Genomic DNA, 25,402 nt, shown 5'->3' on the forward strand with positions numbered 1-25,402 from the left:
TTTGTGGGAGAGGGCAGGTTTTTTCTGGCTAACTGCCGGTGTCAGGCCGATCGTACGCAGAGCGTCCACTCATGGAACGTTCTCCAATTGGTTAAAATCGATGGAATAATGAAGAAAGAGTATTATCTTCATATTTAGGAACCCATTGTGTCAAATTTTATAGAGAAATGTGTCTTCCCCACATCCGAGATCACTTTATAGCAAGACGGTAGCCCGACGCACAAGGCTAAATTCGTGAAAAATCGTCCCAATAACTCGAGTTTTCACTTAATCCAGTGGCCTGCTCAATGGCCCAGATCTAAATCGCATTGAAAATCGATGGGCTCTGTTTAAAAAACACTGGAAAAGTAGGAGTCTGCACCAAAGGGATTGGGTGAGTCTTTGGGAGCGCGAGAGGTCGGAGTGGCGCATGATACCTTGCCAGCACCTACTAAATTTAGTCGAGAGCATGCCAATACCTATTCGGAATATGATAAAAGCTAAGGCCCTTTGGAACAAATATTTTTAAAAAATTATTAAAGTAAAAAAATTTGAAACGTGCAAAAGTGGATACATGCTCTTTTTTTGAAAAAACTAAAATCTCTTAAGAAAAAGGATCTCTTTGAATTGAAATTGTTGTCTTTTTTCATTCTCAATAAATTAATGAATCTTTAAAAAAAAAAATCACAAGGATTGATTCATTTTTAAAGATTTTACAGGCGCTTAAAGTGAAAAGTGATAAACATGTATCCACACGTGCTCGCCACTGTATATATGTCGATTTTGTTTATTTTATCTGTCATTATGCCAGGACCAGCTTGCAGATCTTCATCCTGTCTTCACTCACTAGGGTAAAAAATGTTCAATTATTTAGTTACTATAAAACGCACAGTAAGCTCAAGAGCTTTACTCACTCAGTATAATCGGTTCGCACTGCACACCGAATGGTTAAGTAGAGTGCGAGTGTGAGAAGACTTTCGAGAGACGCATTGAGACTCATCTGCAATTCTGTAGTAGCTTACTACTGCTTCGTACTCTTTTTCCGGGTCGTGATCCGGAATGCGGTCGTTGAGGCCACCGACGCTGGTCATATAATTTCTTGAATTGATTACCCGGAGCGCTCGTTGAACACATAGAGGTGCGCCTCAGGCTATTCTCAATGAATTATACGATTCGTTAAATACATACATATAGCAGAGTGCAGCACTTTTGATGGCACGTGTAAATCGGATTCTACTGGTTGTTGAAATACGGGAAAGTACATAAAAAGAAAATGAAAAATAAATTAAATAATGCCTCGTGACGCATGTGCTCCAGTTACCCATCATCTGCAATGGTGATAATGGCGATGGATGGCATGTTAAGCAGGCAAAGACCACCCGTGCTGTCGTACCGAGAAAAAAATATAAATATAAACAAATTTTGAAAAATGAACTTCTAAGAGCTATGTATTTACATACATACTCATTTCTTACGCACATGAAAATTAGCATATTTAGATGTATGTATTTACATTTGTGCGTAATATAGGTACTCACATGCATACACAGGCAAAACGTTAGACGGACACAATCGCAAACATGGATTGGGATTTTTTGCTTTTTTCTTGTTTTTTGCACATTGCGCAAAAAAGCAAGAACGACTGTTTTTGTGACCAAGCGATAAGAAGATCATCGTAATATGCGCTTCAGAACCGTAAGGGCGCTGTTCGCGAGCAGTGGCAAGAGAACAAGTGATGTGTCCAGCACAAATGGATTAAAACAATGGGTTCTAAACCTCGATTAAAGACTTATTTCGATGGGCATCCATATCCTAAAAATAAATAATTTGATTCATTAAAAACACACTGTACACACACGAACATTAACACCCTCAAATACAAATTGGAAATGTGGGAAGAGTGTGATTTTACACACAGACACACTCTCACGCAGCACGAACACAGCTGTTCGTGTTGTTTAATTTAAAAACGAAGAAAGATATTTGCGCGGAACTCAGTTGTGCGCTAAACTTTGCAATCGTCGGGCCAGACCAGTTTCACCAGGCTGATCAAGAGAAATGGAATCGTCAGCGCTTACATCTGTTGTCATGCTCGTGCTGCTCGCCATCCTCGCTGGAGGGGAGGCGGCACTACCGTATCGCTGTAAGAGAATATGCCACGCCTCATTTGCCGAACTCACCCAACAATTTGCTTCCCTAGCAGCTTCATCGTATCGCTATAGTCAGCAGTTCTGCATGGACACGCAGACCGGGCGCCAGCTGTATGTTGGTGAGGTTTTCACACGCCTGGAACAATGCATGAGGGTTCAGTGCCTGGGCACTCTGCAGCTCTGGGAAGACAGGTGAGCATTAAATGTTTTGATATATGTATACTCTAAAATATGTTAACTTTTTGCCCGATTTAGTTGTCTAGTGCCCAGCTCCATCAAGGGCGACTGCAGGTCCATTCCGCCAACAGAATCTAATCTTGAATACCCCAGGTGCTGTCCGCTGTATGAATGCAAGACATACGAGTCGAGCGCGGAAGGAACACTGGAGCAAACAAACACTTACGACCACAATGGCTCGCTGCGCAAGTCACACCTTACCGAAGTGATAGTCATCAACAAAAAGCCGCGATTAGATCCGGAGGACTCTGCCATGGGAGCCATACGCAGAAACTATGTGTAAACTTGGCAACAAAACATTTTTGGTTGTAATTGATATTGTGATTGTGTGGAATTAGGCCTTACTTAGTTGTAGTTTCAGCTGTTGCGTTGTAATTTGATGAAGGAAAACAATAAATCGAAGGAAATATGTATTGTATACACGTAGGTTCCCTGGCGCAAAAGTAGTGTTGCGTCGCTCATGAGCGAATGGACAAAAAGAAATATCACTTAAGTGAACTAACTGAACTATAACCTTAACCTTATGACACTGAACTAGCTCACTTATCTTAAAGACAGAGATACCCTTACAGGAAAATCATGCAGTGAGAGCGTTTGAATGCATTATCATGCATTAGTTTGAATTTTTAGTCGATTGTTATAGCTAATCTAACCGGCTGCGGGTGTTGAAATGCCCATAGTACCACAGCTCTTCGACTGTTGGGAGACAAGACAGGAGATGATATTTAGCGTATTGTCTCAGCCTATGTCTGTCTTTCAAATAAGAGAGGTATAGCCCATTTACACTAGGGCTGCGTTCCAGCTGCGTTTCCTCAATTTTCCGAATATTTCTACGCTTTTCTGCCTATCGTGTTCATTATCACCACTAACAACAATAAAAAACAGCTTTTTTCCTTTTTCACTAATTGTTGTGGTCGGCCTATGCCAGTATAACAGCAAATAACGTTAATTGTAAGCTGTTGTTTAAACGTAAATTTAGCGATTTATGGAATCACTTCGACACTCTAGGCGATCGATGGTCTAGCGATAAGAACAGAATAATTGATAGCTTGTCCAATTTTATGTAATAGCCTCTTTACACAAGGGCACATTTTTTCGTTTTGAAAACGCAGTTTTATTTAATAGAATGATCACGGGGACATAGTGGTAAAAAAAAGTTACGTTCTTTTCAAACGCAGGTGCGTCTGAATATTCGACTATTTTTGCGCTTTACAGCACATTTCTGCTCTTAGAGCAACTGTCACCACTAATAACTACAAAAAAATATCACATCAGATATCAAATTTTTGGCGCGTTAATATAGGAAGTTGACACAATATATATACGTATTCTTAAATAGTTATTGTGTGATTTTTAAAATTATAACTTATAATGACTACGGTCCTTTAAAATGTCATTAGCATGTAACACTAAAAACAAATAGTTTACAATTATGCTTCTGCTCGTGCCCAGAATATACCATATTTGCTTTTCCAGTTTGTATCGATTGCCTTTCCAGTATTAATCGGATTTTTATTTTGCTGATCTGAGTACCCGTTTTCAATATACCTGCTGCAAAATTTTCAATCGAACGAAATACAGGCATGCATTCAATTAGAGCTGCTCTTTAAAACGTATTTTCTTCGTGGTGGTCGCAAGCGGTCACATTTCATTGGCAATAAAATATTAGGGGAGCTACAGCCGAAGCCATTAACCTTGTTCACTTTAAATACATTTTTTACAGCTGACTGAGCAGTGTAACCGTAGAGCATGCACACCTGGTCACTCTGCTGCTAACTAGATATGACACCATGATGAAATTATACATATAATACATGTAAATTATACATGTATAATTTCATCATTCATTCTAATTTTTCTCGCGTACACTTTTTTCGGATCTGAGTACTAGGATTTAAAGACAACTAATTGATACAATATAAATGAATAGAAGCGATAGAATATTAACAGTGTTAAAGCATATATTAATATAAAAAATATACAAATTTCGAGAAAAAACTATAATACCGCAAAATATATCGAAACATATTCCGATGTTTTGAACGATTTTTTCGGTAGAAACGAATGCAGAACAATAAAAACAATACAAAAGTGCAGTGAGGTTAATCTATTCAAGGATAGGAAACGAAACAATACAACACAAAACTTTGCACCAGATAACGAGAACTATACACTAAGAAAACAAAAAAAGTTATTGCACAGTCAAGGCCCGCGAATTTCATCACAATAGCATAATGTTAATGCGACTTGCTTTGTCGGCAGCCCGTCCGGGTAGCAGCCTTCTTGGTCAGCAATCCTCGCAGGGCTTTCTGAAATCAAAACTTCAGGTGGCTGTTGTGCGTAACTATGCTCGTGGCCCGGTACGCACACGCGCTCCTGTGGTGGAGCAGCAGGTACGCCATCCATCTCTCAAAGAGAAACTGATGGGTCCACCAAGTGCTAACGGTAGGTAACTATAATATGTATGTGCAGTTATTGTGTAATCAGTTTAATTTCACGAACTTCTAGCGTATTCGATGGGCAAAGGTGCTGCTGCTGGCGCCGCAGTTGTCGGGTTGGGAGCGCTCTGCTACTATGGTGTGGGCCTGGGCAAGCACACGAGCATTGCCGATAATGCCATGTGAGTTTCGTTGGTTTGCAGATGTTATGCATTCTACATAATAGAATTTTAATAAAAATAATTATTTTTTTCCATATAGAATGTGGCCGGAATATGTAAAGAGTCGCATCCAGAGCACCTACGCCTTCTTCGGTGGATCCTGCATCCTGACAGCAGCCTCTGCAGCTGCCGTCTTTCGTTCCCCCCGCCTATTATCGTTGGCCTCGCGAGGCGGGATCATGGTAAGTACATACCAGCGCCACTGGCCTCAACACAAATCAAAGCAAACATAAAACTTTCACTTCATTCGAACAGTGGTCTATTGCTTCGCTAGCGCTCGTCATTGGCAGTGGGGCAGTAGCGCGTTCAATTGAGTACCATCCAGGAATTGGACCGAAGCACCTCGCATGGGCGGTCCACTGCGCCATCTTAGGTGCTGTCATCGCACCTCTTTGTTTCATTGGTGGTCCGGTTCTGACTCGTGCTGCTCTTTATACCGGAGGCATTGTTGGTGGCCTGTCCACAATCGCTGCATGTGCGCCAAGCGATAAGTTCCTGTACATGGGTGGCCCGTTGGCCATTGGTTTGGGTTTTGTCTTTGCCTCCTCGTTGGCTTCTATGTGGCTGCCGCCAACAACAGCACTAGGTGCTGGTAAGTAGTAAACGATGCCTGTGATATGCAATCTTATGAATCCACCCTCAAAATAATAATCTTCATCTAGGTCTGGCATCCATATCCCTTTATGGTGGTCTGGTGCTTTTCAGTGGCTTCCTTCTTTACGACACACAGAGAATGGTCCGCAAGGCTGAGGTCCATCCCCAATACTCCTATACCCCCTTCGACCCTATCAATGCGTGAGTCAATCTTGTGTGACACTGTGTTTCATAAGTAACCCCAAATATTATTTTTTATGCTCCAGCTCGATGTCTATTTACCTAGATGTATTGAATATATTCATCCGTATTGCCACCATCTTGAGCGGAGGGCAGAGCAGAAAATGAGTCCCCTAGGGTACATGTTTTGAAGATAGATCGATAATATATTTATACCACTATTGAATAAATTTATATACCCTAAATATGATCCATCTCTTTCAAAAACGCCTTTTTAGGCTGCGAGAAGCACACTATCTATCTATATGTGTAGACCACTGTATGTATCCCCATAATATACTATTATTTCGATGTTGACAAAATCATATTGAGCTATGTATATAAAACGTACACATAAACATGAATGGGAACGTTTGGTCTTATTGGCCCTAAGATGTTTCTCCAAGAGACAGGAGGTTATGATGTAGTGCAGAGTGTTTTTCTAGCACCACAACTACCGTGCGAGTACATGCTTTACAATAAATCGGATCGGTGAGGTTTTTGGTACCACCTTGTGGTGATCGGTGCGCGAAATTAAAACGATTTGTTTCTTTTTATGTATGATTAATTTTATATGTATTAAATTTTGTATCTTTGTATACATTTACATTAAGACATGCTGATGCTGATAATATACATATAACAAAAGAACCAAAATAGTTAGTCGTCTACAGTTTTCGGTCCTTATCTATTCCGTTCTCTGTTAAAAAATTGTCTAGTAAATCTGCTGTTGAAGGAATGGACATGGATATGCATATGGAAAGCAGCCGATCCGCGCATAAACACCCCGGATGACCGCTGTGATTCGCGATCTCTCTCACTTTTTGTCGCACTTGTCATGAGTGATGGAAAAAACATAGAGTGAAAGAGAAGAACCACAACCGCTAGTTATGTTTTAATGTTAATTCTTGCACTTCATTTATCCTCTTTCCTCTCTCACCAATTTGATTAGAATTTTTTGTTTCCATACCGCTACTTCCATTTGGTCTGTCTCTCTCTTCTCACACCAACACCAGCCGTTATGTCTTCTCGGCAGGGGCATACACTAGAAGAAAAAGAGTGCGTGAGTGAGAGAAAGAGAGAGAGAGAGATTGTAGTTCGTGCAGCCAAGCGAAATGGTTTTCTTCATTCTGGCTGTAATAATTATCCGATGAGACCCAGACTCGGCAATCTGGTGGATATCTCTATGTTTTCGGTTATCTCCTATCTTCAAAATTTGATTATGCCACAGATTTTCGGTCTTTGTAATGTGGGGGCAAAATGTTGAATACTCTGATAATACAGGAAACGCTTCGTTCTGGCTGTTAAATGCGTCTAGACTAACCTAATAGGTACTCTTTGTGTTCCGGGTTTTAATAATACCTATTTATGTTGGGACAAATGGTCATGATTTTAGTTTGTGTGTTGTATCAATGAACTACGGACGTCAATTTTTTTTGTTAATTGGAATTCAAAGTAACCACTCTGTATACTTATGTATGTCATGTGCTATAATATTTTAATAGATGATGATTAAGTATTCTAAAACAAATTTTGCCCCAAGAAGTCGCAAAACGAAACAAAAGGAATCTTAATTGCAAAAGGAAAAACTAGATAACTTATTAATAAATTTAGATATAATTGACACCATAACCAGGTCAATTTAGCTTTTGCCTTTTTAATAAACTGTTTTTCTAACAAAAATTTCAAATTTTGCCAAACTAGCAACACTGCGTTTTCGTGCAGCCAGCTGACGCAGCCCGATTCGGTTACCGATACATCGGAATAAAATCCGAGGATACACTGCAATAAACTAAATTTTGCGGTTAACAGTACTAACTGGTGCGTTTAACAGGACATGAGAAAATGAGAGACAAATTTTAGAAACGGGAGCACCTAAAAACTTGCAGAAAAATTCAAACAAAAATTATCGCCAATCGCAGCAAATGGTGTGACATAAGCTTATCGCTGTGTCTGTTATTTCAGACTATATTGGCCTTGAAGTGTAGTGGAATACAACCATTAGAGAGCCCCAGGTGGCAATAAGCTCACGAATACATCGATAAACATATCTAGCAAACGATAGTCACAGTCTCAACTCGCCCCTTTAGCAAACTTTACCAGGGCGAGAGATGCCAGGATTTCCAAATTGTGTGTAAATGTTTCAAATTGAGCTGGCTAGCACTTGACAAAGCGTGCTCTATAATTCCAAATTTTTACCTACTGTGAAATTATTGTCATTGCGTACAAATCTACACATTAGTGGATTGAAATATTTTTCCAAAGCTCAACCCCATAACAATATTTCTTGGCAATATAAGGCAATAAAGAAACAACAAAATTGAGCAATTCAAACACTTCGCAGACTAGCCAGACGATACGCATTACAGGTAAAACTACCGTTCGTACCTGAAACAGGTGAGTGGGGGAGAGACAGACGCCCGACCGCGCCCTAAGCCGGCAGATCGATTGGCGACTTTCCTTATGTTTTCTTTGCATTGACAGGCACAATTAAAAATATTGCAAACCAGGACGTTGAACAGAAAAGTCAATTGACCCCCAGCCGAACGAAGAAAGTGGTAACAATACGGCCATGGAGCGCCGATATTTAAAGAATCCGTTCCAAGATTTCATTGGCGGCGAGAACACAGCATTCGCCAGTGATGAGGAACACATAAAAAATCTCATCTGTACCTACGTGGATACCATTTTGGAACATTGCCACCCCAACAATGACGACGAGGACGACCGCGGAGATTTGTATGTGGGCAATGCCGGCATCGCCTTCATGTTCTGGAAGTTGGCCAGCTGCGAGCAGACGCGAGATCTCTACCCCCCAGCGCTGCAGCATGCATCCGCCTTCATTCGAAACGCCAAGGCGAATGCCGAGCGCTTTAAGAAACGGTCTGCCGAGCGCTACTCCTTTCTCTGTGGCAATGCTGGAATCTATGCCGTCTCCGCAGCTATATCACAGGCAGTCAAGGACACCGAGGAGCTGTCCAACGACTTGGCGAACTTTAAGTCGGGCATTCCTTCCAGCAAGGAGTTCATTCACACCAAGAACGGCTGCGATGAGGTGTTGGTGGGACGAGCCGGCTATCTCTCCGGCTGCTATTGGCTGAACGACGTTCTGCCCGATAAGAAAATTACCGACGACGACTTAATCTCCATTTGCCAGCTGATTGTGACAAGCGGTCGCGAGTATAGCAAGATGAACAATTCCCCCTTGCCGCTGATGTTTCAGTACCATGGAACAGAGTACTTGGGAGCTGCCCACGGACTGTGTGCTATTCTGCATATGCTGCTAGACAGTCCCTGGTTTCGCACAGTGCCAATCTCGGCTCCGGCAGCCGAGTTGCGTGAAATCAAGCGCTCCATTGACTACTTTCTCGTGCTGCAGGACGCCGAAGGCAACTTTCCGGTGGCCCTAGAAGACTTGCGGTCGGGAAGGGACAAGCGCCTAGTGCACTGGTGCCACGGCGCTCCGGGAGCTGTTTATATGTTAGCCAAGGCCTACTTGATATTTAAGGAGGAGAAGTACTTGACGTCCTTGCGCCGCTCGGCCGATTTGGTCTGGAAAAAGGGATTCCTTCGCAAAGGTCCTGGAATCTGTCACGGAGTTGCTGGCAACGGCTATGTGTTTCTGCTTCTATTCCGACTGACCAACGAAATGAAGTACCTGTACAGGGCGCACAAGTTTATGGAGCTACTGACCAACTCTGAGTTCAAGCAAAGGGCTCGAATCCCAGATAACCCACACAGCCTGTATGAGGGGGTGGCCGGCACCGTCTGCTTCTTGGTAGATATACTAGAACCGGAGCAGGCCTACTTTCCCTTCATGGATGTCTTTCACTAAGCTCCCAATATCCGAATACCTCAAGGCCAAGGACCCAGGTCCGCCTATGCTCAAAAAAGGCTTCCAAATCGGGAAGTTTATCATTATTTCTAGTCATTTCGCCTACTTTTATATTTTAGTTCTCTCGTTGCAAAACGCAAATGTAATTGCGTTATCCAAATCGGGGTGGACTGCAGTTTAGGGGGCCTTCGATCCACCAGTGAGCGCAGCAAATGCAGGAATGTTCTCAGTCATTCGCATATCAAAATTATTTTCGCTTTAAGCCAAACAATTAACATAATGCATACAACTTATACACACAGATATTACATAAATATACATTATATTTATATACATATTATATACATATACTTGCGATGACATCTATATATATACACAGACACACGCATACGATTACTTACATGCATAATAGGCTTTATACCAACGAGTAACTCCCAAAGAGCTCCAAGTCTTTTGTCAATGAAAATCAAATAAATAATTGTGCTATTTTATACAGATATTACAATCCTAAATAACTAGTATCTGGGTTGACTTTTGATAGGGTCAATAGGTTCAATAGCTTTATTGACAAGAGTAATTTCGTCTGTCGGCAGATGCAGTATCGTCCAGAGCACTATGTATGTATATATATAACAACACCTAATAACCTCGGCCTCCATACCACGAGTTTTGTTTGCATTACCAGCTACAGCAAAGCAAAAATAACAGCCCCACAAAAAAAACCGGTCGAAATACTACATAAACATATAGAAACAAGAAAGAATATTCGCTGGCAGCGGGGCCTAAAAGTGAGGGAGAATCGTCTCAGCCGAGCGTGGCGCGGTGGTGTTGGTGTCTCTGAGAGAGAGCAATGCGAGGATGCGCCCCCCAAAATGTAATCCTCAAGGAAGTAAAGGAAGTGAGGAGTAAAAGGGAATTATAATTGGATCGTTTTCACAGCAGTGTGAGCGCTATTATGCTGAGGTGAGCAATATCCTATTACGGCGTGGACCAGTTGATTATTTATCAAGGCGAGTTTATCAAGTATGCTACAAAGTTGAGGTGTTTTTTAATAATTACAGTCGCTAAAGGTGTGGAGTCTTCGGAAAAACACGTTTCATTATTGTAGCACTAGCTTAAAGTACAGTTTTAGATTTTTAAATCGAGTTTTAGTCGTGTATTTTAGATGCGTCTCGCAGAACAGATTGCATAGCGGTCTCGGATGTAGCAATTTTGGTTCGGTTTTGTTAGTTTTTACCATAACTTGATCCGTTCTTTATGAAATCACTCAGAACACACCTAACACACCAATTTTCTCATTTATTTTCATTATTAATGGGCCTACTTCCTGCGATGCATTTTTTTTTTTTTCGATTTTTCGTCCTTTGAAAAAGACTTGCCATAACTTTCTCATAATAAGCACACTCTAATTGATTTTTGAGAATTTTTTCGATGTCCGGTCGCGACCACATCCCAAATAAAAAATGTTTCAATGTGAGTATCGTATTTAAGTGTCGCATTTTTTAAGAACGGCAATTTGAGTTATTTCAATTAAATTGTTTTCCTTAATCTAGTTAAATGAATATTTCTATTCTTGTTTTTAAATTTATGCTAAATTGAATAGAGATATGAGGAAAATTCAAATTCACCGTTTTCTTTGGCTTGTGCCGGAAGTATTAGTACCTGAAGTGTACATTTTTGGTGTGTCTTATTCAAGTGTCGGGGAGTGTACTTACAAGTTCGTTTTCAGCAGCTTCTTTGCTGATTTTTTGCAATCGTTTGTTAGTTCTTTTCTGGCTAAATGGTTATATATTTCGTTAGCGGCAAGTTCGCTTTGTCTAACGAATCCTGTTTTTGAGCTCTGACTAACACAGCATCCGCGATGTCCAGCGTTCGAGACCGATTCCGACCAACCACATGAGCAGAAAATTTTCGAAGGTTGTTTTCGAAGTCCACAACGTCCTGCTTTCTGACCCTGCTCAGTGTTTGTGTTTTCTTTTGCTTCCGATTAAAGAAGTATTCAGTATATGCGATCTCATTTTCATTCCGGATTACTTCTCGCTCCAGCCTAGTGTCGCCTAGCCCCTCGCAGCTGATCAGCGTTTCGAGCACATCATTTATCTCTGTTTCACTGAGCTGTGCCACAAGGCCTGGTAAGCGAGATCTAAATGTCTCGATACGTTGGTCAACATGGTCAGCCGAATGCTTAGTCTCTGTAATAGCACAGGCCATCACGTTGTAGCCGGCGCATTTTTGTAGGCTCAGACTGTAGCCCAACTCTTGAGTGCGCAGCTGGTTGAAGAAGGGTTCTTTCACAATCTGCTCTACCAGATCCATCAGGCACTCCAATTTACGATCACTTGGTCCCATTTGATAGTAGTTTCTTACAATCGTATTCGTATCTTTGTGGTTTAAGGCTTTCGCCCGCAAATAATACGATCCAAGTGGTATCTGCACTAAGCTATTTTCCAGTGAGGATGGATTATTTAATTTTTGGCTATTGAAAGTGGTAAGGACTAGTTGCATTGCCTCAAGTGCTTGTTCTTGTTTTCCTGTACGAGTCCTTGGACGCACATTTGACGCTTTTTGACGACTTTGGAGGAAATCACTTGAGCTGGATCTGGAGTGATTCATGATTCTTTTACCAAAAGAGGTAGTTTCTGGTTGTCCCTTGCCAGCTATATAGAGGCCATAGGATAGACCAGCTTAATACTCGCATACCTTTCTCGTAATTAGTAATTGTATTTGTGTTTTGAATGCGTGCTAATGATTGAAGCCATTAGTAGGGTAGTTGACATTGCTTCCAGTGCAATTGCCAGCACTTAGTGGAAGGGCGGCGGAAAGGAGTACTGCCTTATGGTTACCCTAGACACTAGGTGGACATTCAACACAGCTAGAAGGAGCTGCAACCTAAGGCTTTGATGGTTTCAACACACCCATGTACCTACAGCAGATGGGACAAAGCTACTTCAAGAGGAGGCTACTTTTTTACGCCACAGGATGCAGGAGGGAAAGGAGCAATACGAGGTACCTGGAGGAGTCCCGCAGGGGTCAGTGCTGGGCCCCCTACTGTGGAACGCAATGTACGACTCAGACTCCTCCACGGAGGTGGTGTACGTTGCGGATGGTGTAGCAGTTCTAGTGGTAGCAAACGACTTGTCCGTCTTGCCCGCATTCATCAGTGGCTGGTGCTGGTTGGGCTCCATTGGACTGGACCAATGCCCTCCAAACATCAAGCTACGCCCAGGGTATGGCAGCCACTCACCGCCTCTCTGCACTGGGCATAATCTGCGCCTTCCGGACCGTCTTGGACGAGGCAGTCCACGTGATCGCAACAGAGCCTCAGAAAGTGGCAATACCGCTGGGATACGGCCACTAAAGGACGATGACCCACCAACCCATCCCAACCATCGAGTGGCATCGGTGAGCTCTAAATGAGTGAGTCCACATAGTATTGTAACCAGAGCTCGAAAAATGGACAGAGAATAATGAAAAATGATGCAGACTTGCTCACTCTCTCAACAGAACACGTATTTTTGTTACCCTCGTGTTTTCCGCCATATTCTGATCGGCGAGAGAAACACAGGCACGAAGAGACTTTAAAGAAGGGACTGTCCTTCTGCTCAGAAGCTAAGTATCAGCAATTACAATTTGTAAGCCCTGAATCTTTTGTTTTTCTCTAATTCCTAAATAAGCAGCATGGATATGACACCTTTCCCACTTACTCATTGTTCGGTCAAACTCCTTTAAGGAACAAGTATTCAAATGACCCTCGTAAAATAGAGAGCCTACGCTCACTTTTTGTATTTACTCTCACCATAATTGTACTAAATTCACCACTGTATTCTCTCTCTTATGCCCAGTACTCAAGCACTAAGATTTGTAATAAAAGTTATTCCCTAATACTCAACTGGATCGATCGACTTTTCTCTTTCTTGTATAGACTTTGATTCGTTTGCAGAAAAAACTAACACACCCCCATCCGTGAATTAACATTAATGCGGAAAACGCTCCGTGTACAAACACTCTTAAGTTACAGCTATTGTGACACGACGGTGGAAGTTACTTTAAAACCAAAACAAAAGGAAATATCAACTAAACAAAAACGAGGGGGAACGTTGTGACTTGCTGTTACGGCCGCAACTCTACATTTACGCCCGATACTCAGTCTATGGCTCTACTCCGCCAGACGGCGCACACATTGCACGACGAAAATCAGTCAAAACGTGTCTTCGGGAGATGTGTAGCCACTACAAATTGATTTGTTCCTTCTAGCTATAATAACAATCCGATCTGATCCAGGCAATCTGCTAGACATGGTCATTCTCTATAATTCTGCGCTTTTGGTCCTCTTGTATCTTTAAAATTGCGGAGGCCACTGATTTTCGTCCGTTGTGGGAGTGGAAGGAGCTTGGCACAATTTTGAAACAAACTTGATTCAGTTTTAAACCGAATTCCATGCATCTAATTCCTGCATTCAAAGCGGAAATACCATATACCAAGTATTCCTCTTCAAATCTTGAAAGTCCTTTTGTGTTTTTTTTTGTTTACACAAAGCTCATGTCAAGGTCGATTTAGTGTTTGTGAGATCGTTTATAACTTTTCCATTAATCACAGTAAAAGAAAATTCATAATTCACAAAAATAGTTGTACCTTCCTTGATTTCCAGTGATCCCGGCCTTATATTTGCAATTTGATTCTTAGCAACATTTACAATGGACCCGTACATTCCTTGTCGTATAATATCGGGCGGCAATAGTGAGCAGACAAGGTCGAGGATTTTTCAATAGGTTTTTAGGTTTTTCTTGAAAAGTTAAACTTCACGAGTTTCAGAAAATGCTGAACGTTGCAAAGGAATATTCTAGTCAATATCCATTGATTAATAAAAATAAAATAATATACAAGTGGAGTGTAAACTATTTATTGTTGGCTTAAATATTAACCAATCGAGCTGTAATTGTAGGTGCTGGATTATACATATATCAATATTCTAGATCATTAAACAAAAATTCAATCCACATTGAGCTCAAGTCGGCACCTCTAAGCGTTGTCGAATCGGGCTAGAACTTTTCATTTTATTATATTATACCAAAAGTAACATTTCAGACCCTCAGACATTTGATTCCGACGCATTTTGTTTCGCCAATACAAATAAACGCAGCGATATTATACATAAGTACAATATATATGTACAAATAGGTATATTTTTCATATGGAGCTGCTTTCTTCTGTGCGTTGCAAGTTACAAATTTAATAAGCTCTTCAAGGGTATAAAAAACGTAATGTTTGACATGAGACAATACATATGTATATGCATGTATGTATGTAAAAATTGTTATAAATGATATCAGGGATTAAGGCTTAGTTTGTTGGCGTAATTAAATGTTTTTCCCAGACTGTAATAACCCAAACTGCCTGCAGAGTTGCGATTAATTGTGTACGAAAGCCGGAGCCTATCAGGTGCCTGCTGGGCTGTCGGCTCATATATCAACATATATATTATATTACCTAGTATATCAAAACGTTATAAACACGCCTATAGCTGTTGGTCGGGCCGGGTGGTTGACTGGTAGGAGTGGGGAATTCGTAACATGTGTCATGAAGAGGGCAGTGTTCACCGTAACCACCCGCTCATCCATATCAGAAACGAAGCACAACGATTAGCACGAAAGTGCATTCAATGCAAAATTGAACAAACCAGTTTAATCTCTATGAGATGGTGGCCAGATTTTACAACAATTTTGATGAGCTGTATAGAATCACAATAGCTTACAGTTGGTTGGATTTCCTTCTACTGTCCCCAGAAACAAAGCAGATCCTCTTTTTATATCCAGTATTTAATAAAGGCGGGTGTATTGTAAATTCGTGTAATTGTACATACATTTAACAGTCAGAAGGAAGCGTTTTATAGAAATAGACAGACAAGAATATACAAATATAATACCTGCACCAATGGTAAACAAAATAAATACATGGCTCTACCCCAACATTATATACATAGATTTCTGCAATAAAAATTATATTTTCACAATCGGTTTTCGATCGATTTAGCGGAAATAAAATTTAAAGAAAGCCTATAGACCTATAGGGGACAGTCGCGGTTACACGGTCCGAACCAAACGACGAAAGTAAGTTTCTGCTAATCAGTATGCTCGAAGCGAGGAGGGAAGGGATAGCTGATCTGGTATCTGTCATTTCAGCTCAGAGAGCCCGAGTTCCATTCAGTTTTTGCGGTCAATGAAGTGCTTGAAGTTTTGGCCGTTCAGTTGCTTTATCGACAGCACTTGGGTTGGGTGGACTAATTGAACTGTTTTGCGGTTTTTGTTGATTAAAGCACTTGTGACCAAGCAAAAAATGCAGTTCATGTTCATCCGACTGATGGGATCAGTGATGATCCTGGCACTTGCGACGATTCCTGGAATGGACGCTGCCGATAAAGGATTCCCACTTTCCCTAATACACATAAACGACTTCCATGCCAGGTAAGGCATAGCAGGGCCAAGCCAAGAGCCTTATAAAATTCAATCAAGTTTATGGCGCCTCACATCAATGCCACAATCGCTGAGGTGGCCGTTAAGTACGGCAATCCATGCCCGCGGCTTATCGAAAACAGTTCCCGCACTCATAAGAACCAGGCTGATACCGATACTGATTCTGATAACGATAAGGCCATGACGAAGATAGCTGATCCGAGTCCCAGCACCAGCCCAGTCACGAGTGGATTCTAACCCCGATTACGATCTGCAGATTCGAGCCCACGGACACCAGCGGCGGCGTCTGCGACAGCGGCGAGGAGTGCATCGGTGGCTATGCCCGCACCGTCTACACTGTGAAGCGCCTTCTCGAGGAGCAGAAGGACTTCAACCCGATCTACATAAATGCGGGCGATAGCTTTCAGGGTACGCTCTGGTACAATATTGGCCGCTGGAACGTCACCCAAGAGTTCCTCAATATGCTGCCGGCCGACGTCATGGTGAGTAGGAGCGGAGGACACTAAACGTTTTCGGAGCCCCAAGTCTAACAGAAAACTGGCTCGAATACCAGAGTAATTTGGCTACTGACTAGTTTTATTAACGATGAATCCATTTCAGACGCTAGGCAACCATGAGTTCGACAACGGGGTCGAGGGCGTCGTGCCCTTCCTAGAGACCATTGACACGAACATGCTGGTGGCCAACATGGACTGCGCTCACGAGCCCACCATGGAAGGTTTGTACAACAAGTCGATGATCATCGAGCGGGCAGGTCGCAAGATTGGACTGATTGGCGTCATCCTGGAGACTACATACGTGAGTAGTAGATCCACTTACATATGCTCTATGGCCGACCACGACTGAGTTTCGTTCCTATTTAGGACCTGGCTAACACAGGCAAGTTGAACTTCCGTAACGAGAGCGACACTATTCGAGAAGAGGCGCAGCTGCTAAAGGCCCAGGGGGCCAACATCATCATCGTGATCTCGCACTGCGGCTACGAAGTAGACAAGGAGATAGCGGCTAACGCCGGTGACTGGATCGATGTAATTGTCGGCTCCCACTCGCACACCTTCCTGTACACGGGCGACCCGCCGGGTCCACATAGACCAGCAGGTGACTATCCCACCGAAGTCATTCACAGCTCCGGACACCGCGTGCTCATCGTCCAGGCATCGGCCTACGCCAGATACGTGGGCAATCTAACCGTCTATTTTGACGACAACGGCGACGTCCTGGACTTCGAGGGTGCCCCTCTTTACATGGGATCGGAGGTACCGGAAGGTGAGTATGGGGCTAAAGCTGGGGGTATATCGCGCTCCGCAAAAGCCCGGGACTGATCCCCGGCCAATTCTTCCGGGCGTTGTGCTTTGTGTTCGCCGTAGATGAGGCCGTGCGTGATGCTATTGAACCTTGGAAAGAGCTCATAGATATGCAGGGTAAGGTCGCTATTGGCACCACCAAGGTGGATTTGACCAAGGACAACTGTGGTGAAGGCGAGTGCAACCTAGGCAGCTTTTTCTGCGACGCCATGGTGCATTCGGTAAGTTGAAGTCTCAGCTCAGCGCCGTACTCGAATTACACCTCCCCCTCACACTTTTCAGTTCATCGGACTCTCGCCCTTCGATCAGAAGTCCTGGACAAACGTGTCCGCGGGACTCATGAACATTGGTGGTCTGCGGGTGAAGCTCTCCCGGGGCAGTGAGTACATTGGGATGGCCATTGTCCATTGTCCATTGATCGTGAGTTGACTACATTTCCTCCATACAGATCTCACCTACGCCCACCTGGTCAGCATGTCCCCGTTCGAGAACACGCTAGTGGCTTACAACATTCCTGGCAGCACGCTCGTCGCGGCTCTGGAGCACGCGGTGAGCAAGATTGACCTAGAGAACGGGGTGACCAGCTCCTACATTAACCTGCAGTTCTCGGGCATTAAAGTCAAGTACGACTACACCAAGCCCGTATCTTCGCGAGTCGTTTCCGTCCACGTTCGCTGCGCTGACTGTGAGGTCCCCGTTTACGAGCCCCTGGATCCCTACAAGCTCTACCGTGTTACCTCGCCCGACTTTCTACAACAGGGGGGTGATGGCTTCACCATGCTGGCAGCGGCCACAGACATCCAGTGCGTCCGAATCTCTGAATCTCTATCCAATTACACTGATCCAATCTGTTCGTTTACTCTTTCGTTGCAGGCGGGGCGTTACGGACTTGGATGCCTTGATCACTTACACGGCCCACCTTGACCCCATCTACGTAGGTCTCGAGGGACGCATCACTGTGCTCAACTGAAGCTTTCCGAGGGCAGAAAAATCTGTAATTGATAGCAAGAGATTTATTTAATTTATCACAATATATATATTTTTTTTTACAAATTTACAACAAAGGTTTTTTATACCCGATACTCAAAATGAGTATTGGGGTATATTAGATTTGTGGTGAAAGTGGATGTGTGTAACGTCCAGAAGGAATCGTTTCCGACCCCATAAAGTATATATATTCTTGATCAGCATCAATAGCCGAGTCGATTGAGCCCTGTCCGTCTGTCCGTCCGTCCGTCTGTCCGTCTGTCCGTCCCCTTCAGCGCCTAGTGCTCAAAGACTATAAGAGCTAGAGCAACGATGTTTTGGATCCAGACTTCTGTGATATGTCACTGCTACAAAAATATTTCAAAACTTCGCCCCGCCCACTTCCGCCCCCACAAAAGACGAAAATCTGTGGCATCCACAATTTTAAAGATATGAGAAAACCAAAAACGTAGAATTGTAGAGAATGACCATATATTTAAGACTGCGGAATCTGAATTGGATCGTATTATTATTATAGCCAGCATCAAGAAAACAATTTCATTTTTTCTCGCCCTGTCTCTCTCTAACACACACGTAGCATAGGCGGCTTTGCTTAGAGTAAAACAGTAGCGCCTAGATCTCAGAGACTACAAAAGCTAGAGCAACCAAATTTGGTATCCACACTCCTAATATATCGGACCGAGACGAGTTTGTTTCAAAATTTCGCCACACCCCCTTCCGCCCCCGCAAAGGATGAAAATCTGGAGATATTCACAAATCTCAGAGACTATTCTGGCTAGAGTAACCAAATTTAGTATCCGCACTCCTGTTAGATCTCACTATAAAACGTGTATCTCAAAATTTCGCCCCACCCCCTTCCGCCCACACAAAGGAAGAAAATCTGTTGCATCCACAATATTGCACATTCGAGAAAACTAAAAACGCAGAATCATAGATAATGACCATATCTATCAGATTGCTGAATCAGATCAGATCATTTTTATAGCCAAAGGGAACAAATCAATTTGCACTGGCTACGCAGCGCCCGACGTCACGCTCAGACTGATTTTCTGTATCTCTCGCATGCACTCTTCGTCGTGTCGCTTAATATAAGCGGCGTCTGCCGGAGGAGAGCCATACTGACTTAGTATCGGGTATAACCGTAGAGTTGCGGTGTCCGCAGCAACTCACCACGTTCCCCCTCGTTTATTCTTTAAATTCTTAATATTTCTTAATATTGAAACAAAATAAAGCTGCTTATATCATATGCTTCTAAATGATATGACATAATTTGGCTTGATTTCAAGATGATGTGGTCCTGCAGGCCCTGCGTCCCTGGCAGGCCGAGCTGGAAGCCGCATCCAATAGGATTGTGGGACAGAGCCGAGTGTATCTGCAGCAGAGCCAATGCTCCAAGGGCGAATGCAACCTGGGCAATCTCTACACAGACGCCATGCTGCATGCAGTGAGACAACCATTCGCTATCCAGATTGCAGTAGTTGTATTATTGCAAGTATCGTTAGTTTCTTAGTGATGCAACGCCTTCCGGATCCAATTGGAGTAATGTGACCATTGCCTTAACAACGCAGGGGAATTTCCGGGTGCCCATCCCAGCTGGCAGTAAGTTTTTCAAACAAAATCCATCGAGAAGTTAATTTAAATCCTTGCTTACCCAACAGACATAACATATAAGCAGCTGGTTGCCATGTGCCCTTGGGAAAATCGCCTGGTTTCCCTGGACTTGCGGGGCCAACATTTATGGGATCTGTTAGAGGACAGTGTGGCGCCCATGGATTCCAGCTCGTCGGCGCCGAGGTCGTCCAGATTCCTACAGGTGTCAGGACTCCGCGTTAACTACAACATATCGGCTACCATGGGTCAACGTGTGGTCAGTGTCCGCGTTCGATGCTCCAACTGCGAAGTTCCCGACTACAGGCCCCTGAAACTAGCCAACACGTACCGTTTAGTGGTCATGGAGTACCTGGCCAACGGCAAAAACGGGTTCAACTTAATTAGCGACAATGCTGAGCATCTAGAGTACTTGCTTCAAATAATTAAGTGAGTGAATTAATAATCAAGTCTTTGCTTTCACAGGATGGGACCTCTTGACTTGGATGCCTTGATGTACTATATGCACGCAGTTGGACCTATTATAACAGGCATTGAGAAGAGAATCAATTTTGTAAATACTTAAAACTGCACTGGCTTAATAATATTCAAAACAAAAAAAACTAGGGGGAACGTTGTGAGTTGCTGCGGAGACCGCAACTCTACATTTATACCCGATACTTAGTCAGTATGGCTCTCCTCCGGCAGGCGCCGCTAATATTTAACGACACGACAAAGAGTGCGTGCGAGAGAGACAGAAAATCAGTCTGAGCGTGACGTCGGCGCTGCGTAGCCACTGCAAATTAATTTCTTGCTTTTGGCTATAAAAATTATCTGATCTGATCCAGATTCAGCAATCTGATAGATATGGTTGTTATCTATGATTCTGCGTTTTTAGTTTTCTCGAATGTGCAATATTTTGGATGCAACAGATTTTCGTTCTTTTGTGGGGGCGGAAGGGGTTGGGGCGAAATTCTGAGATATACGTTTTATAGTGAGATCTAACAGAAGTGCGGACACCAAATTTGGTTACTCTAGCCTTAATAGTCTCTGAGATTTGTGGATGCCCTAGATTTTCGTCCTTTGCGGGGGCGGAAGGGGGTGTGGCGAAATTTGGACACGAAACGGTCAAGGTCCGATATCACAGGAGTGTGGATACCAAATTTGGTTGCTCTGGCTTTTATAGGTTCTGAGAGCCTTGAACTCATATTTTGCAATTGGCAAAACCGACCATGAAACCTGTGTGTTAGAGAGAGACAGAGTGAGAAAGAATGAAATTGTTTTCTTGATTCTGGCTATAATAATTATACGATCTGGTTCAGATTTTGCACTCTAGAACATATAGTCATATCTGCGTTTTTGGTTTTATCGTATCTTTAAAAATGTGGATGCCACATATTTTCGTCCTTTGTGGGGGGCGGAAGTGGGCGGGGCGAAGTTTTGAAATATTTTTGTAGCAGTGACATATCACAGAAGTCTGGATCCAAAACATCGTTGCTCTAGCTCTTATAGTCTTTGAGCACTAGGCGCTGAAGGGGACGGACAGACGGACAGACGGACGGACGGACAGACGGACAGACGGACAGACAGACATGGCTCAATCGACTCGGCTATTGATGCTGATCAAGAATATGTATACTTTATGGGGTCGGAAACGATTCCTTCTGGACGTTACACACATCCACTTTCACCACAAATCTAATATACCACAATACTCATTTTGAGTATCGGGTATAAAAATGCAAATAATTAAATTGTGTTGAAACGAAGCTGTCCCGAGTTTGCTTCTGGGCTAACTCAGGAATTATGCCTATGCACAATTTTTTCAAAAAAAGTTATTTTATGTAGAATTTGATTGATTAGGAAAGTCAATGTTTTAAATGTGCAGTCACTTGTTTATTGTCGCGCCTTGTCCGCCTAGTGAGTTCTCCGGAGCATTCCCTTATGCCCTTCCCTGCCTACTTCCCTTCCCAACGTACGGCGCACAGTGGGGCCTCCTCCGAAAATAGTTGGCAAAAGTCAAAGTATTTTATGATCGCTTTGGATAAAATTAAAATGAGTGGGCAGTTGCAGACTCTGAGGGCGCAGTGATCAGACATCAAGTCGAACTCGGATTGGGTGTGGATGAGGCTGGTGTTGATTCCCCTGGAGAGTGCAATGCCAAGTACATCGGAGATCCTTGCCGGTTCCGTTGGCCAGAGGGTGGGTTGGCCGGTGTGTTCAAGCAGGGCAGAAGGGCGGACCTATTGGGATTGTTGAGTTTGGAGCCCCACCAGGTGTGCTTGGCCTTGAAGTCGCCTCCAACTATAAATCTGGTGCCAAAGCTGTTTAGTTTGTGCATGAACATACGTGTCTTCCAGATAGCGTGGGGGAGCGTAGCAAGAGGCAATTGTTACTCGGCCGGTGCTGGTATTAATGGTGAGCGATGCCGCTTTTCGATGTAGTTGAGACTAGATTTGACAAAAACTCCTGCCCCTCCTCCGGCTCCGAGCACTTTACGCATCTGAAGGGCTTGTGGCGAATTTTTGTGTGTGCCCAAACTCCTGGCACCGATGGCATTGTAGAATATCGTCAAATTTCCGGAGGGGTGACGACAGCGCTGCACAGTCGAGAGACTTGACTGACTCCAGGCTTAAGGAGTCGGCGTCCGAAGAATTATCTGAACTTTGTTTACTGACCGTTGTTCTCTTCCTGGTGAGTATCGGGGATGGTCCTTACGCTTTGTAGCAGCAGTCTGCCAAACATTAGACTGTTATTACCTGTCTCGTTTAACTTTTCAGCCGATGGTATGACGGCTGGGAATGCTTGGAAGCTGTTGCTGTTTGTGTGGTGTGTTGCAGTAATGCTCAGTAATACTGCTGCAGTAATACTGCCGGCAAGCGCCGGCGAACATTTGGTCACAAGATTTCGGCGGCAAGGTTGGGGTCACAGCTCCAGAGAAGTTGGACAGGCCGCTACAAGTTGTTACAGTCAGAGCGGCATCAGTACCGAGCACCAAACGTAAGAAAGACTAGTTAAATAAAATGAGATATCGTTTTAAATTAAATGTTTCAAACCAAAGGCACGAAAGGAGCAACATTCTGCATACCCTAGGGAAGAGGATATTATAAAATTGAGTAAATTTTTGTCATCTCAGGCTCCAATGAATGCAAAAGCTTGTCAGATTCTGTTTTAAAGCTATCTCACCGAAATATTGCAGTGAGTGGTCTTCTTAGAGCGAGAAAATATGTGTGGGGTTCGTGATATATAAACATACATATACAGGAAGCATATACATACATATGTATGTTGCATGAATATTAATTAAATGAAATAGGGTATAAAGATGTCCTTTTATGCTTTTACTTATTTTTAAAACCAAATTTGAGACACAATCAAAACAAAAAATTAGCCGTTCATCAATCGGATAAAATGATGTGTTTAGGGTCCTGCCTAGCTAGTTATATGAAATCGAATATCAAAATCGACGAATTCGACTTTCGATCATGGAGAGAAAAAAATTAGCCCATTGTCGACCATAGGGTATTAAAATACTCTCCTCGAAAATTATGTATCTTGAAAAATGTTAGCGCAGTGAAAGATATTGTGGTATTTTTTATCAAAAAAAATAAGGAAACGGTGGACGGTAGTTTAAGTCAATTTGTTATCCATTTTATATAAAGGAAGATTAAGTGTGGTAGGTTCGTTTTCCATCGGTATATTTCGGTATATTTTGAAAATGAGACGATACTTTGGTACATTTCTGAGGGTCTGACGGTATATCTTATCGATAAGTGCTCTATAATGGGCTATAAAAAGGGCTGTACAACAGGCAAAACCAGCAAAGGCAAATTGCAAGGTTCCTACAAACTCTCACCTCGCTTGCGAGGACAACATACCTTGAAGACAAAATCGGCTTTTCGTCTCCAAGGTATATTGGGAAAATGAGGTGGATTTCGCCTTTTAGGCGTTGCATTTTCTGGGCCGTGTTGCCTGTTGTCCATACCGTCTTTTTCCTTCCATTATGTAGCAAATATGTAGTAACCGTGTAGAGTTTTTTTCTTCACAGTGTGCTATCGGTGCCCATATTTTTCTTTTTTGTTGAAATTGAAATTGCACTGCCAAAGGAGGAGATATCATGACTGATAAGGGCAAACTGTCTGTGGCTGTTGTCTGTTCCTCCAACATGAATCGCTCCATGGAGGCGCACAATTTTCTGGCCAAGAAGGGTTTCAACGTGCGCTCCTACGGCACCGGCGAGCGCGTCAAGCTGCCCGGCATGACCTTTGACAAGCCGAATGTTTACGAGTTCGGGACCAGCTACGAGGACATACACCGCGACCTAGAGTCTAAGGACAAGGAGTTGTAAGTTGAATGCATATGCCTGCTGCATTGATTACTTTTCATTTGGTTCCCCCCCCAGCTACACACAAAACGGTCTGCTGCATATGCTAGACCGCAATCGCCGACTGAAAAAGGCCCCAGAACGCTTTCAGGAAACCAAAGAAAAGTTTGATATTATTGTTACCGTAGAGGAACGTGTCTACGACTTAGTGGTGTTGCACATGGAATCCATGGATTCAGTCTACAATCGCCCCGTTCACGTGCTAAACGTCGACGTGGTGGACAATGCCGAGGATGCTTTGATGGGAGCATTTCTGATAACAGATATGATTAATTTAGTATGAATATGATAATTAATATGAATCTGAAACATTGATATAACACAATTCACTTTCAGCTGGCCAAATCAAACGATCTCGATAATGATATTGATGAAATGATACAGGAATTTGAAGAGCGTCGCAACCGAGTGATCCTGCACTCAGTTCTCTTTTACTGACGACCGACATTCATCAATGGTACTTGTATTTTTCTTATCCATCACCTGCGCTTTAGCTACATATACTACAGTCCATTTGTGAGACGGAGTGAGGCGGGATTTGCAGCATACCAACTTTAATAATGGGAGCCATAGGAAATGTACATAAATTGACCGCGAAAGCGAGATTTAGATTATTTAAACAACAAATTGACAGATACACACACAGACAACTGACAGCCCCATACATCATTTGACACCGTTGTTGGTTTTTAGAAACTGCATTCGCCCCATAGATATATGTATGTGTGTCTTACGACAAGTGACAGCCATCACAATACGCCGAAGGGTTATCGGCTTGAATACTTTTCATTTATGTCATATGTTTGTATGTGTGAGCGTCCAACTCTTAATACTAATTACCAATACGGAGTACCATCGGTGGTACTTCAACAATTCTAGCTAGTTCCATCATTTTCCCACCTGGCAGCTCTGGCTGGGTAACGATCTGGCTCCCCTTTTTTCACAAAAAAACGCATGCGACGACGGCGTCACACAATACATCCATTCTTACGATTTT

At 43.0% G+C, this 25,402-nt stretch overlaps 5 protein-coding genes and 1 long non-coding RNA gene across 9 annotated transcripts; 5 read left to right on the forward strand and 1 right to left on the reverse strand.

The window, feature by feature from the left end:
* The first annotated feature begins 1,677 nt into the window (after positions 1 to 1,677).
* On the forward strand, positions 1,678 to 2,784 carry LOC108162674. 2 transcript variants are annotated; one of them, XM_017297521.2, is made up of 3 exons: positions 1,678 to 2,122; positions 2,180 to 2,321; positions 2,385 to 2,784. In XM_017297521.2, exons 1-3 carry the CDS (start codon positions 2,038 to 2,040, stop codon positions 2,647 to 2,649), a joined length of 492 nt encoding a protein of 163 aa, XP_017153010.1. In that variant the 5' UTR covers positions 1,678 to 2,037; the 3' UTR covers positions 2,650 to 2,784. The 2 variants fall into 2 exon arrangements, with proteins under 2 accessions (XP_017153010.1, XP_017153018.1); XM_017297529.2 differs by having other exon boundaries at positions 1,680 to 2,122; positions 2,183 to 2,321.
* Positions 2,785 to 4,354: 1,570 nt separating this feature from the next.
* LOC108162665 (growth hormone-inducible transmembrane protein) lies at positions 4,355 to 6,049 on the forward strand. Its single transcript, XM_017297509.2, has 6 exons — positions 4,355 to 4,811; positions 4,875 to 4,986; positions 5,066 to 5,207; positions 5,281 to 5,617; positions 5,688 to 5,820; positions 5,886 to 6,049. The coding sequence occupies exons 1-6, from the start codon at positions 4,601 to 4,603 to the stop codon at positions 5,965 to 5,967; spliced, it is 1,017 nt and encodes a 338-aa protein (XP_017152998.1). The 5' UTR covers positions 4,355 to 4,600; the 3' UTR covers positions 5,968 to 6,049.
* Positions 6,050 to 6,459: 410 nt separating this feature from the next.
* LOC117188383 lies at positions 6,460 to 7,486 on the reverse strand. The gene is made up of 3 exons (XR_004472561.1): positions 7,163 to 7,486; positions 6,779 to 6,883; positions 6,460 to 6,722 (listed from the first exon to the last, which is right to left on the reverse strand). It is a non-coding gene; the product is annotated as an uncharacterized LOC117188383 (long non-coding RNA).
* A 422-nt stretch (positions 7,487 to 7,908) lies between these two features.
* Positions 7,909 to 10,185, forward strand: LOC108162651 (lanC-like protein 3 homolog). Of its 2 annotated transcripts, none has more exons than XM_017297488.2 (2): positions 7,909 to 8,235; positions 8,323 to 10,185. In XM_017297488.2, the coding sequence occupies exon 2, from the start codon at positions 8,411 to 8,413 to the stop codon at positions 9,671 to 9,673; it is 1,263 nt and encodes a 420-aa protein (XP_017152977.1). In that variant the 5' UTR covers positions 7,909 to 8,235; positions 8,323 to 8,410; the 3' UTR covers positions 9,674 to 10,185. The 2 variants fall into 2 exon arrangements, with proteins under 2 accessions (XP_017152977.1, XP_017152986.1); XM_017297497.2 differs by having other exon boundaries at positions 7,909 to 8,207.
* Positions 10,186 to 15,876: 5,691 nt separating this feature from the next.
* Positions 15,877 to 20,645, forward strand: LOC108165075 (apyrase). 2 transcript variants are annotated; one of them, XM_017301126.2, is made up of 8 exons: positions 15,877 to 16,134; positions 16,400 to 16,625; positions 16,744 to 16,941; positions 17,007 to 17,409; positions 19,721 to 19,878; positions 19,937 to 20,033; positions 20,093 to 20,450; positions 20,508 to 20,645. In XM_017301126.2, the coding sequence occupies exons 1-8, from the start codon at positions 16,007 to 16,009 to the stop codon at positions 20,605 to 20,607; spliced, it is 1,668 nt and encodes a 555-aa protein (XP_017156615.1). In that variant the 5' UTR covers positions 15,877 to 16,006; the 3' UTR covers positions 20,608 to 20,645. The 2 variants fall into 2 exon arrangements, with proteins under 2 accessions (XP_017156615.1, XP_017156614.1); XM_017301125.2 differs by lacking the exons at positions 19,721 to 19,878; positions 19,937 to 20,033; positions 20,093 to 20,450; positions 20,508 to 20,645 and adding exons at positions 17,511 to 17,668; positions 17,730 to 17,826; positions 17,896 to 18,250; positions 18,321 to 18,487 and having other exon boundaries at positions 15,902 to 16,134.
* A 3,390-nt stretch (positions 20,646 to 24,035) lies between these two features.
* LOC108153495 (RNA polymerase II subunit A C-terminal domain phosphatase SSU72) lies at positions 24,036 to 25,278 on the forward strand. Its single transcript, XM_017283550.2, has 3 exons — positions 24,036 to 24,365; positions 24,424 to 24,682; positions 24,742 to 25,278. Exons 1-3 carry the CDS (start codon positions 24,139 to 24,141, stop codon positions 24,841 to 24,843), a joined length of 588 nt encoding a protein of 195 aa, XP_017139039.1. The 5' UTR covers positions 24,036 to 24,138; the 3' UTR covers positions 24,844 to 25,278.
* The last annotated feature ends 124 nt before the right edge of the window (positions 25,279 to 25,402 follow it).

The sequence above is a fragment of the Drosophila miranda genome, chromosome XL (genome assembly GCF_003369915.1).
Source record: "Drosophila miranda strain MSH22 chromosome XL, D.miranda_PacBio2.1, whole genome shotgun sequence".
NCBI lineage: Eukaryota > Metazoa > Arthropoda > Insecta > Diptera > Drosophilidae > Drosophila > Drosophila miranda.

Bases quoted from the DNA above. Each gene is read 5' to 3' on its own strand.
- LOC108162651 (XM_017297488.2), top strand. From the start codon at position 8,411: ATGGAGCGCCGATATTTAAAGAATCCGTTCCAAGATTTCATTGGCGGC.
- LOC108153495 (XM_017283550.2), top strand. From the start codon at position 24,139: ATGACTGATAAGGGCAAACTGTCTGTGGCTGTTGTCTGTTCCTCCAAC. The intron at 24,366-24,423 runs GTAAGTTGAATG...TTCCCCCCCCAG, and splicing joins GAGTCTAAGGACAAGGAGTT to CTACACACAAAACGGTCTGC. The intron at 24,683-24,741 runs GTATGAATATGA...ATTCACTTTCAG, and splicing joins TAACAGATATGATTAATTTA to CTGGCCAAATCAAACGATCT.
- LOC108162674 (XM_017297521.2), top strand. From the start codon at position 2,038: ATGGAATCGTCAGCGCTTACATCTGTTGTCATGCTCGTGCTGCTCGCC. The intron at 2,123-2,179 runs GTAAGAGAATAT...TTGCTTCCCTAG, and splicing joins GGCGGCACTACCGTATCGCT to CAGCTTCATCGTATCGCTAT. The intron at 2,322-2,384 runs GTGAGCATTAAA...TGCCCGATTTAG, and splicing joins CTGCAGCTCTGGGAAGACAG to TTGTCTAGTGCCCAGCTCCA.
- LOC108162665 (XM_017297509.2), top strand. From the start codon at position 4,601: ATGTTAATGCGACTTGCTTTGTCGGCAGCCCGTCCGGGTAGCAGCCTT. The intron at 5,208-5,280 runs GTAAGTACATAC...TCATTCGAACAG, and splicing joins CCTCGCGAGGCGGGATCATG to TGGTCTATTGCTTCGCTAGC. The intron at 5,618-5,687 runs GTAAGTAGTAAA...ATCTTCATCTAG, and splicing joins AACAACAGCACTAGGTGCTG to GTCTGGCATCCATATCCCTT.
- LOC108165075 (XM_017301126.2), top strand. From the start codon at position 16,007: ATGCAGTTCATGTTCATCCGACTGATGGGATCAGTGATGATCCTGGCA. The intron at 19,879-19,936 runs GTGAGACAACCA...AAGTATCGTTAG, and splicing joins CAGACGCCATGCTGCATGCA to TTTCTTAGTGATGCAACGCC. The intron at 20,451-20,507 runs GTACTTGCTTCA...TTGCTTTCACAG, and splicing joins GACAATGCTGAGCATCTAGA to GATGGGACCTCTTGACTTGG.